Source organism: Corythoichthys intestinalis, chromosome 13 (assembly GCF_030265065.1).
Source record: "Corythoichthys intestinalis isolate RoL2023-P3 chromosome 13, ASM3026506v1, whole genome shotgun sequence".
Classification (NCBI taxonomy): domain Eukaryota; kingdom Metazoa; phylum Chordata; class Actinopteri; order Syngnathiformes; family Syngnathidae; genus Corythoichthys; species Corythoichthys intestinalis.
The window spans coordinates 56,485,904-56,497,873 of NC_080407.1; the positions used below are offsets into that span (position 1 = coordinate 56,485,904).

Sequence of the window (11,970 nt, forward strand, 5' to 3'; positions counted from 1 at the left end):
TCCCAGGGGCACATAAACCAGGACCAACGGGTTACCAACGTTTTGATGAGTCAATTCATTACGGAGCGTCGCGAGCAATTTCAGGAGCGCCCTTTATTGGGACTGCGGTGTCACCTAGTGGCTCTCGTGTATCATTGCGGCTCACTTTTCGAAACGGCGCTGCCGCAATCTGTATTTACTGGCGCCACTTAAACAAAACGAATCCTGTTTGGCCTTTTATTATGGACTATAGCGTGTCTGTTTGTCGCTAAAGTCGGGGTTTGTCGTAAACTACTGCAACAGTTGTATGGAGCGTCGCGCGGTGATGACGATAGCGATACACTGTATAAAGCGTCAGCTTGGATTACAACTCCAAATCGACGGGACGGGAGGCAGAAATGTTTGTTAAAGTGCCACGGCATTTGAGAATGAAAGGCCCGACATTCCGGTTGTGGCAGTAACTCGACTCCTCCTGGAGGGCGGGGCAGCGGGTCTCGAGGCCGACTGTCGTGAACGCGCCCGCCAGCTCAGGCACGCAGGCACCCGGCGCGCGGCCACGCCACCGGCCAGGGCTCCCCCCCCCCCTCTTCTCCTTCCTGTTGTTCCAACTCCATTTTCCCCCTCTCCAAATTCCACCTTGACCGCCGACGACGCCCGTAACTTCGGCGGAGCGCCGAAGGTCGCCGCCGCCGCCGCCGCCGAGTCTTCCGCTCGGTCGTCACTTTTCAACCGGACGGTGACGTCAGCTCCGTCGGATCGTAAGTTTGCCAACTTTTTATTTCACCTCCTCGTGTACGCGCGTTGACGGAATCGCCCTTTCGCCAACTTTTGCGACGATGTGTCCCGGCAACGACGGGCCGGGACCGGAAGCAGCGCGCGGACAGTTCCGGAAACGGTGGTCGCGTGAGGGGATCGCCACCCCCTCCCGCCCCGTCACTCATTCAGGTAGACTATGAGCGCACCCAAAAATAGTGGTTGGCTAACCATTTATTTTAAAAAAAAAAACCAAAAAAAACGGTGGTATTTGCAATTATTTAATTTTTATTTCAATTTATTATTGTTTTTCATATCGTTAATACATTCCTAAACTAACACCAGGAAAAGAAATTGACTGAAACACAACTAAACACAAGTTATGACCCCAAGTAACACTCTAAAGTTGATTTTATTATCACCTTACCGAAATCACCTGCTATTTACATTCTCTGGGCTTCCTATTTTTACTGTAAACCCAAAAAGTACTGAGAAAAGTTGGACTATGAAAAGTATGCGCCGTATTTTTGCTGTATAAGTCGCACTTTTTTTCCCGTAGTTGTGCCGGCGACTCGTGAATTGTTTTGTTGTTGTTTTTTTTTTCACCTTTGCGGGAGTCACTTTCAGTACATTTTGGATCATTTTTTGTTTTAGTTGAAGGGCATTTCCCGGTCACTTCTTGCTAATTCCGGGGAAGTCATTTCCTGTCGATTTTGGTCCCTCCGTGATGATTTTGGGTCCCCCTCTGTTCATTTTTGGACAATCCGAGGAAGGGTTTATTTTTTTATTTCTTTACTGGGGTCGCGTTGCTCCGGCAACCCCCGCACCGCGCGACACGCCAAATCAAAAAAAAAAAAAAAACGCTCCCCTGCGACATCCCAGCTGAAGTTGTTGCTAAAGTTAGCTTGCGCGGCTAAAGAGGCGCTTCGTCGGCATCCCGGCAATGCGCGCGTGTGCGTGCACGTGCTCGTATTTTTAGCCACGTGCGGTCGTTGTGACTTGGCTGCTCCTCGCCGCTTGCGCAATCGCCGATCGATGATCGCCCGCGCGCGCAAACGCAAGAATGTTTCGAGGCCAGGGTCGGCCGGGGCCCCCGATCGCGGCGTAAAAGCCGCCCGGTAACTTGACTTTTTCCAAAGGCGCGCGGAGATGGCGGGCGCTTCAGTCAAGGTGGCCGTGCGTGTCCGCCCGTTCAACACCAGGGAGACGGGGCGCAACGCCAAGTGTGTCATCCGGATGCAGGGAAACACCACCTGTAAGATGCACGCGTGTCCCTAACCCTAACGTCGCACGTGCCAACCAACACGCTCAGCTATGTGTGGTCCTCTCAGGCATCGTCAACCCCAAGCAGCCCAAAGACGCCGCCAAGAACTTCACTTTTGACTACTCCTACTGGTCGCACACCGAGGTAACGTCAACGCAAACAATCGGATCACATTAAAACACGATCATTCAACATACGGCGAACTTAAGATGTCAGAACGTAACGTGACTACAATTCATCGCGACGCGACGACTGAAAAGGTTGGACACTTTATTGCAACGACCTTTGAGTGTTCAAATTATTCCGTCCGTCAGGCGGAAGACCCGGCCTTCGCCAGCCAGCGTCAGGTCTACGAAGATATCGGCGAGGAGATGCTGCTGCACGCCTTCGAAGGTGATCCGTCGGCATCGGCGCCGCCGCCGACCAGAAAAGTCACTCGCCGCCTTTGTCCGCCGCAGGTTACAACGTCTGCATTTTCGCGTACGGCCAGACGGGGGCGGGGAAGAGCTACACCATGATGGGCAAACAGGAAACTGGGCAGGAAGGCATCATTCCTTCAGTGGGTCACCGAAAGGTTTTAAAAAAAAAAAAAAAAAAAAAGGCCCCAGTAATGTGGGTTCATCCTTTCATCGTACGCGTTCAGCTGTGCGAGGACTTGTTCCGGAGAACCGGGGCCAACACCGATCCCGAGCTGAACTATTCCGTGGAGGTGAGCCCCTCTTTTTATTTCTTTTTGGGCGCCGAATGGCGGGCTGACGGCCGTCCCGCCCCGCCCCGCCTCAAGGTGTCCTACATGGAGATCTACTGCGAACGCGTTCGGGATCTGTTGAACCCGAAGTCTCGGGGGACCCTGCGGGTGAGGGAGCACCCCATTCTTGGGCCCTACGTGGAGGATTTGTCCAAGCTGGCTGTGACCGGATTCCCTGATATCCGAGACCTGATGGATGCTGGGAACAAAGCCCGGTTGGTTTTGATTTTTTTCTGATGTGTCCGGTCATCCGCTAGTTTTCCTCTTTGTTTACTGCCGTGAAATCAAATGACTCGATCACGAGTAGACGTCCGATCCGTTGAAATTGGGAGGGCGGTGGCCGACAAACTCTTTAAACCAATCGGACCTCTATCGGGGCGGCCGTCTCGTTGAGCTCGCGTCCGATCGAACCCGCAGGACGGTGGCGGCCACCAACATGAACGAGACCTCGTCGCGCTCGCACGCCGTTTTCACCATCGTCTTTGGCCAACGCCGCCGCGACGCCGTGACCCAACTGGACACGGAAAAGGTGAGAGCCGGGCGGGCGGGCTGCTCGTCGCGCGCTTTTACGGACCCCCGGGTCTCCGCAGGTCAGTAAAATCAGTCTGGTGGACCTGGCGGGAAGCGAACGCGCCGACTCTTCGGGGGCTAAAGGCATGCGACTCAAGGTCAGAAAAAGAAAGAAAGAAACATTTGATTTTTGGAGGCGGTCACTGTGATGTTTTTATGCAGGAAGGTGCTAACATCAACAAGTCCCTCACCACGTTGGGAAAGGTCATCTCCGCCCTGGCCGACATGGTACTACCGCGCCTTTTTTTCAGTTGTCCGGCCTTCTTTTTCCTGATTTTCTTCACCTCCCGTTGGCGCCGCAGCAGAGTAACAAGAAGCGGAAAAGCGACTTTATTCCGTACAGAGACTCGGTGCTGACGTGGCTTCTCAAGGAGAATCTGGGTGAGCGACACCAATGTTAGAGGTCGACCGATAGGGGATTTTTTTTAAAGGCGGCACCTTTTAAGTTGAAAGGCAATTGAAACGCTGGTCTATATTAGCCATTCAATTTCCATGACTTGCGCTACATCCTATTGTAAGACTGGCCACAAGGCGGCGCATCATCACAGTGAACCGCGATCATCTCTCAAACGGCCGATCTTGAAAAAAGTCGCTCTATCGGTCGACCTCAATCGAAACGGTGGCTCGACGATAAAGAAGTAAAGGCATTTTGGCTTTCAGGCGGAAACTCTCGCACGGCCATGATCGCCGCTCTGAGTCCCGCCGACATCAACTACGAAGAAACGCTCAGTACTTTGAGGTGAGAGGCGTTCCGGCGCAGGCGGCGCTAGACCGAACCGGCGGTTGACCGGCTTCCGCCGCAGGTACGCCGACCGAGCCAAACAGATCCGCTGCAACGCCATCATCAACGAGGACCCCAACGCCAAACTGATCCGAGAGCTGAAAGGGGAAGTGGAACGACTCCGGAACCTTCTTTTCGCCCAGGGCTTGCACGAGCTCATCCGCAACCAGGGTAAACCGCATTCCGCAGTCCGTCGCGTTCCCGGAGGCTTCGGTGCACGCGCTCGTTAAATGTTCCAATTTCCCTGCGTCACCGTCTGTTTCGACGCTGCTTTAGTCTACGGAAAACCCAGTGGCGCTTTCAACTCCACATTCGGATTAATAGTAGTTCATTAGACTGTCAGTAGGGAACTAAATCTGCAGCAAAACATTGCGTCGGGTATGCTGCCTTTCCAGACCGGAATTTACAGACGCGCGCGTGCCAATAAGTCTCGACATTCCAAAAGTAACGTGACCCTCCTTCCCGAGCCGACAACAACGGCTCCTCCTCAGGAGGCGGGTCCTCCCCGCCGACCGTGGCGGCCCACGAAACGGCCCTTCCGAAAATTTCGGTCGACGCGTCTGCGGATGTCCGTCGTCTTCCGGTCGAAGATGAGGAGGCGGCGGCGGAAACCATCAGTAAAGAGGAGGCGGCCGAGCGACTCCTGGTACGGCCACGATGACGATGTCAAAGCGGGCGCATTTTCTCACCTGACTTTTTCAGGAGACGGAAAAAATCATGGCCGAGCTCAACGAGACTTGGGAGGAGAAGTTGAGGAAGACGGAATCCATACGTTTAGAAAGGTGAGTCCGGCACGTCGGGACCACCGCGACGTCCTCGCGTCACGACGTTCGTGTGGCGCAGGGAGTCGCTCTTGGCCGAGATGGGCGTGTCCATTAAAGAAGACGGAGGGACTCTCGGTGTCTTCTCTCCAAAAGGGGTGAGTGATCGTCTCGACAAAAAACATTTCGGATTCACCTTTAGCTGATGAGAAATGGACAGGAGTCTGTAGGGCCCCGAAAATTTTCCACTTGATCTTGGCTCATTTGTGCCAACTGGACAACAACTGAAGCAGAAACTTGTTGTCAGCAATAAAAGTCATCAAAAGCTGAAAAAGTCAAATAAAATGTTGAAAATTTGATTGACTGGCATGGTGTCAAATTTTTGGGGCAAAGTGCACTTTGTTATGAACTCGTTCGCTGTCGCTAGAACGTTCAATCCGATCGTTGGTTCCCCGCCGAACCTTCCAAAAAGATGCCCTTTTCATTGAATTGGACATCTATTCTTCCATTTCCGGGTCAGTCAGCTGGGATGACTGAGCTATTCTTCTTTTTTTGACTTGAAGACCCCCCACCTGGTCAACCTGAACGAAGACCCTCTCATGTCCGAGTGTCTCTTGTACTACATCAAGGAAGGATTCACCAGGTCGGGCTCGACTTTCCTCGAGAGCGTGCGTTAAAGACCGGCAGACATTTTTTTTTTCTTTTTGTCAGGGTGGGACAGCAGGACGTGGACATCAAGTTATCCGGTCACTTCATCAAGGAGATCCACTGTGTGTTTGTGAGCGAGACAAACGAGCAGGGAGAAGGTGAGCCTCACCTTAAGGCTGTGTGTAGGGTAGAACTGGGTTGCTTGACACCATTTCAACTCATCCATTCATTTGTCAGTTTTGAGACAATTCTATTTTTCTGATCATTTCAATATTGATGTTGTGCAACACCACCCTCTGGTGGTAGAGGTACAGCAAGTGCGACAACCAACCCTGTTCTCGTCTGATTGCGTTGGTTGGCACGCGTGTGTGACTTTCACTCTCTCTCTCTTTGCGTGTGTGTCTAAAAGCTGCCGGGAAGTGTGTCAGGTATTGTCACTTGTTGAATTTTTCTTGTGCATCACTTTGAAATGGGATGACGGCAGAAATTTGCACTCTAAAAATGGAACGACGGCCAGTCGGTAGGACTGCACGGATTCATCAACAAACTGTTTTGATTATCAATTCATCCGTAGTTAGACATTGTCGATCTAAAAATGGCCGTTTTCGGAGTGCGACAGACATCCGATAGGGAGGATAGGAAAGACTAGGGCACTACAACATTTGAATTCGAGTCAGCGCTAAGACCCATCCTGCCCTCTTTGCAGTGGTGGTGACCCTGGAGCCGCTGGTGGGGGCGGAAACCTACGTCAACGGGAAGGAGATTACCGAGGCGGTGGTCCTCAAGCAAGGTGAGCCTCGGCGGTCGGCGTGGCGCGGCGTGGCGCGGCGGCTCGCTCACCGCGCCGCTCCTCTCTTCTCCGTCCCGCTCCACGAAGGCAACCGTATCGTGATGGGCAAAAACCACGTGTTCCGCTTCAACCACCCGGAGCAAGCGAGGCTGGAGCGCGAGCGAAGCGTCACGGCCGAACAGCAGGGGGAGCCGGAGGACTGGACGTACGCTCAGCGCGAGCTCCTGGAGAAGCAAGGCGTGGACATCAAATTGGACATGGAGAAAAGGTGCGCCGACCTTCGGACTCCGCTCCGCCAGCGCTCGTGTCTTTAATCCGCGGCTGACGCGTGGCAGGCTTCAGGACATGGAGACGCAATACCGCAAGGAGAAGGAGGAAGCCGACCTGCTACTGGAGCAACAGCGGCTGGTGCGCCCCGAAAGCCCCGTTTTTGAGGTTTACGCCGCCACGTTTTCACGTTTTGTCCGTCGACGTATAGTACGCGGACAGCGATAGCGGCGACGATTCGGACAAACGCTCGTGCGAGGAAAGCTGGCGACTGATTTCGTCCCTCAGAGAAAAATTGCCCGCCAACAAGGTACCGATGGCGCCCTCCGCCGCCCGCGGCGCCCTCCGCCGCCCGTCGGACTGACCGTGCGCCCTTCAGGTCCAGTCCATCGTGAAGCGCTGCGGTCTTCCGAGCAGCGGCAAGCGGAGGGAGCCTCAACGTGTTTATCAGATTCCTCAGAGGAGGCGAATCAGCAAAGACCCAAAGCGCGTCACCGTGGAGGATCTCCGCTTGCAGGCCGTCAAGGAGATCTGCTACGAGGTTTTTTTCCCGGTCGCCGGCACTTCGAGATACCTTAACTTGACTTCGTCATTCTCCGCAGGTGGCTCTGGGGGACTTCCGCCACTCCCGGCAGGAGATCGAAGCGCTGGCCATCGTCAAAATGAAGGAACTGTGTCGCATGTACGCCAAGAAGGACGCCAACGAGAAGGACAACTGGAAGGCGGTGGCGCAGGACGTGTGCGACACGGTGGGCATCGGGGAGGAGAGGAGCCCCCCCTCGGAGGAGGGCGGCGGGGACGCGAGCGAAGGCGGGAAGGCCTACGACCTGAAAGCTCACATCGACAAGCTGACCGACATCTTGGAGGTGAGCCCGCTCGCTCGGATTTGACCGATTTTCCGCGGCTCACCGGAACCGGCCTTCAGGAAGTCAAGCTGCAGAACAACATGAAGGACGAGGAGATTAAATCGCTGCGGGACCGAATGATCAAGATGGAGAGCGTCATCCCCGTCAAGGCGGAGGGCACGGCCGATCAGGTAAGCGTCCGTCGAGACCCGATCGGCTCCGCTCGGCTCTACCTTCGCGTTCTCCCGGCCACAGAACGAGCGGGCCGACGGCGAAGAAGGCGGCGGCTCGGCCCCCCAGACGGAGGACAGAGTGCAGCGTCTCATGGACGAGGACCCCGCGTTCAGGAGAGGTCGCCTCCGCTGGCTGAAGCAGGAACAGCAGCGCTTCGTCAACCTACAGCAGCAAAACTTTAGCAAGAAACTACGAGGCCTCAACCAAGGCGAACAAGGTGGACTCTCATCTCTCCATCCATTCTTTTTTTCCCCGCTTAGCCGAGGTCGGGTCGCCGGGGCAGCAGCTTTAGAAGGGAAGCCCAGACTTCCCTCTTCTTGGGGGATCCCAAGGCCTTCCCGGGCCATACGGGAGACATACTGTACTCCCCAGCGTGTCCTGGGTCGGCCCCGTGGCCTGCTCCCTGCGGGACGTGCCCGGAACACCTCACCAGAGAGGCGCCCCGGCAGCATCCTAATCAGATGCCCGAGCCACCTCATCTGGCTCCTCTCGATGCGGAGGAGCGGCGTCTCTACTCCGAGCCCCTCCCGGATGACCGAGCTTCTCACATTATCTCTAAGGGAGAGCCCGGACACCCTACGACTAAACGGACAAAACTCTGACACCGGTCATGTAGGGACCGGATCCCCTGTATCAGGAATTCTGATACCCCATACTCCCAGAGCACCCCCCACAGGACCCTCCTGGGGACACCTTCTCCAAGTCCACAAAACACATGTAGACTGCTTGGGCAAACTCCCATGACCCCCCCCCCCCCCCCCCCCGAGAACCCTGCTGAGGGTATAGAGCTGATCCACTGTTCCGTGGCCCTGACGAAAACTACACTGCTTTTCTTGAATCCGAGATTCGACTTCCCAACGGACCCTCCTCTCCAGTACCCCTGTGTAGACCTTCCCAGGGAGGCTGAGGAGTGTGATCCCCCTATAGTTGGAACACATCCTCCAGTCCCCTCTTTTCAAAAAGAGGGACCACCACCCCAGTCTGCCAATCCAGAGGCACTGTCCACGCAATGTTGCAGAGGCGTGTCAACTTAGACAACCCCACAACATCCAGAGCCTTTAGAAACTCCGGGCGGATCTCATCCGCCCCCGGGGCTCTGCCACCGAGGAGCTTTTTAACCACCCCGTTGACTTCAACCCCAGAGATAGGAGGACCCGCCTCGGAGTCCCCAGGCTCTGCTTCCTCATGGAAAGGCGTGTTGGTGGAATTGAGGAGGTCTTCTAAGTATTCGGCCCACCGACATCCCTGATCGCGGTCGGCAGTGCCCCATCCACACCTTACACAGTGTTGGTGGTGCACTGCTTTCCTCTCCCGAGACACCTGACGGTGGACCAAAATGTCTTTAAAGCCGTCCGGAAGTCGTTCTTCATGACCTCACCGAACTCCTCCCGTGCCCCGGGTTTTCGCCTCGGTGACCACCCGAGCCGCGTGACGCTTGGCCAGCCGGTACCCATCAGCTGCCTCTGGAGTCCCGCGGGCCAAAAAGACGCGATAGGACTCCTTCTTCAGCTTGACGGCATCCCTCACCGATGGTGTCCGCCGGCGGGTTCCGGGATTGCCGCCACGACAAGCACCGACTGCGGCCGCAGCTTCGGTCAGCCGTCTCAGCGATAGAGGCGCAAAACACGGTCCATTTGGACTCAATGTCTCCCGCCTCTCACTGGAGATGGGAGAAGCTCTGCCAGAGATGGGAGTTGAAACTCCTACGAACAGGGGACTCCGCCAGGCCTTCCCAGCAAACCCTCGCAAAAGGTTTGGGTCTGCCGGGCCGGACCGGCGTCTTCACCCACCATTGGAGCCAACTCGCCACCAGGTGGTGATGGGTTGACAGCTCCGCCCCTCTCTTCACCCGAGTGCCTAAGACATGCAAGTCCGATGACACGACTACAAAGTCGATCATCGGACTAGCGTGTCCTGGTGCCAAATGCACATATGGACACCCTTATGCTTGGACATGGTGTTCATTATCGACAATCCAACAATAGAACAACGCTCAGGTTCCGATTGGGGGGGCCGTTCCTCCCAATCACGCTCCTCCGGGTCTCACTGTCATTGCCCACGAGAGCATTGAAGTCACCCAGCAGAACGAGGGAGTCCCAAGAAGGAACACTCTCCAGCACCCCCTCCAAGGACTCCAAAAAGGGTGAGTACTCTGAACCGCTGTTTGGTGCATAAGCACAAACAACAGTTAGGACCCGTCCCCCCTACCCAAAGGCGGAGGGAGGCTACCCTCTCGTCCACCGGGTTGAACCCCAATGTACAGGCGGCGAGGGCAATAAGTATGCCCGCACCTGTTCGTCGCCTCTCACCATGGGGAACTCCAGAGTGGAATAGTGTTCAATCCCCCTCGAGAGGACCGCTACCAGAGCCCAAGCCATGTGCAGAGGTGACCCGGACTACGCGGAGTCGGAACTTCTCAACCTCACGCACGAGCTCGGGCTCCTTCCCAATCAGGGAGGTGACATTCCACGTCCCAAAAGCCAGCTTCTGCAGCCGGGGATCGGATCGCCAAAGACCTGTTCTTTGGCTGCCACCCAACAGTCTATGCGCCCGACCTTATTGACCCCTCCCACAAGTGGTGAGCCCATGGGAAGGACTCTCATCTCCCTCACATCTAAATCGATTCAATGTAATGATATAGACCTAGCATCAGAGGGAAGGAATGAACCATTTTAGACTTCAATGCGCGCCCGATTTCTGTATTTTTCCACACGATGTAGAATGTACTGTATATGTATAGTAGGGATGATTTGTTGTTGACAGCAGAGCTCGGATGCAACGCATTTGAATTGTGTGGGTCCGCAAGCCAAATTTGTTCTCCTCCGCAGGTCAAACCGTGCACCTCCCCGGGACGGGCCGCTTCATCCCGCCGCAGGACTGCAAACTCAAGTTCCCGTTCAAGAGCAATCCGGCGCACCGCTTCTCCTGGGGACCGGCCAGCGCCGCCCTCCAGGCATTAGGCCTGGGAGACGGGGGACTCCCGGGGGAGGCGGGGGGTGGCGCCGACGGAGGGGCGGGGGAGGAGAACCCGCCCCCGCCGCGCGTTCGCAGCCCGAGTCCGCAACGCGCCTGGCAACAGCGAGACCGGCAGCGGCCGCGTTACCGGCGAAACTCCTTCGACGGCTCCGCCCACGGCAACGGGGGCTACGGCGAGCAGCACCAAAGGGGAGGGGCTCACCAAGGAAGAGCCAGACCGAGGAGGGGGCCGTCGCCCGGGCCGGGCGGACACCGGGGGGGGAGCGAGGCGGCTTTCCATTACAACCGACATCCTCCTCCTCCTCCGCCGCCTCACCACCATCTTCATCATCCGTACTTCAATGCCCACAATGCACCATTCCCAAACTACCACGCCGCGCCGCCCCCTCCTCCGCCTCAAATCCTCTTGGGCCCGCCCTTGCCCGGGTGGGGCTTCGCCGCCACGCCGCCGCCCCGCATGAGACGACAGTTCAGCGAGCCGGACCTCGACGACCACCGAGCCCCCTCTGACCTCTGACCTCTCCTGTAAAATGAAATGCTTTCTCGGACGTCTAGTGCCGAGTTAAAAAGTTCACTTCGACGTAATTCCTTGACGCGACTTTGATTTGGTGGTCAAAAAAAGAGACGGTGAATTTTTCAAATCGGGAGGGATTACTGCTGTTTTTGTATGTGCGCGTTGCCACGGAAACGGTCCTTTCGCGACTCGACGGTGGTCACGCCGGCGTCACATTTGCGCCTGCTGTAAGCCGGTTTATTTTTTTGTCTGTATTTCAGCCCGGGAGGCGGGTTGCGTACGATCGGGACAGCGGACGCCAGCTTCCAAAGGTAGCGCGTGGTCAAACCAAAGATGCTGATAGTATTTTTTTTTTTCGTGGTTTGCGTACGTTTGAGGTGGAAACTTTGAAAGTCGGGAAGATTGCGGGAATGCGAAAGTGAAGCTTTTAGAAGGACCTTTCATGAAAACGGAATTATTTTGGGGGAGATAAACATTAAGTCGTAGATTTAGTTTTTTTCTTTTTTTTTTTTTTTTTATTTGGTGGCCATCTTCCACGTTAGCGTACGTTTATGCTATGATAGGAAACCATGACCATTGTAACCTCCCTGTGTGCTTTCTAACCTCATCCGCACTATTCTTATTCATTTGATGATGATTTTTCTTTTTTGAGCGGGGATTTTCTCGGGTGCTGCTTTTCATTTAGTGAAGTTTGACTTCTATCAAAGCTTTTGTTTTGTCATGGTCTCTCAACTTTTTCCAGTCACCCCGAAAGACTGGACTTCAATAAACACTACAGCCGCACGCCGTGAATGCTTGTGTTTTTGTGTATTTTGCTCAAGGCCCTTTTTAGGACTTTAC

General features: G+C 55.2%; 1 protein-coding gene across 2 annotated transcripts; it reads left to right on the forward strand.

Annotated features, from left to right (window-relative positions):
- Nucleotides 1-24: 24 nt before the first annotated feature.
- Nucleotides 25-11,913, forward strand: LOC130928326 (kinesin-like protein KIF1C). Of its 2 annotated transcripts, none has more exons than XM_057854812.1 (27): nt 25-737; nt 1,872-1,987; nt 2,064-2,140; nt 2,311-2,389; nt 2,455-2,555; nt 2,640-2,705; nt 2,781-2,959; nt 3,162-3,273; nt 3,335-3,412; nt 3,477-3,542; nt 3,617-3,695; nt 3,975-4,053; nt 4,118-4,266; nt 4,563-4,741; nt 4,798-4,877; nt 4,939-5,014; nt 5,420-5,499; nt 5,568-5,662; nt 6,211-6,294; nt 6,382-6,562; nt 6,630-6,702; nt 6,773-6,871; nt 6,941-7,102; nt 7,164-7,427; nt 7,487-7,597; nt 7,662-7,857; nt 10,469-11,913. In XM_057854812.1, the coding sequence occupies exons 2-27, from the start codon at nt 1,882-1,884 to the stop codon at nt 11,131-11,133; spliced, it is 3,516 nt and encodes a 1,171-aa protein (XP_057710795.1). In that variant the 5' UTR covers nt 25-737; nt 1,872-1,881; the 3' UTR covers nt 11,134-11,913. The 2 variants fall into 2 exon arrangements, with proteins under 2 accessions (XP_057710795.1, XP_057710796.1); XM_057854813.1 differs by having other exon boundaries at nt 3,620-3,695.
- The last annotated feature ends 57 nt before the right edge of the window (nt 11,914-11,970 follow it).

Bases quoted from the DNA above. Each gene is read 5' to 3' on its own strand.
- LOC130928326 (XM_057854812.1), top strand. From the start codon at position 1,882: ATGGCGGGCGCTTCAGTCAAGGTGGCCGTGCGTGTCCGCCCGTTCAAC. The intron at 1,988-2,063 runs GTAAGATGCACG...TGGTCCTCTCAG, and splicing joins GATGCAGGGAAACACCACCT to GCATCGTCAACCCCAAGCAG. The intron at 2,390-2,454 runs GTGATCCGTCGG...TGTCCGCCGCAG, and splicing joins GCTGCTGCACGCCTTCGAAG to GTTACAACGTCTGCATTTTC.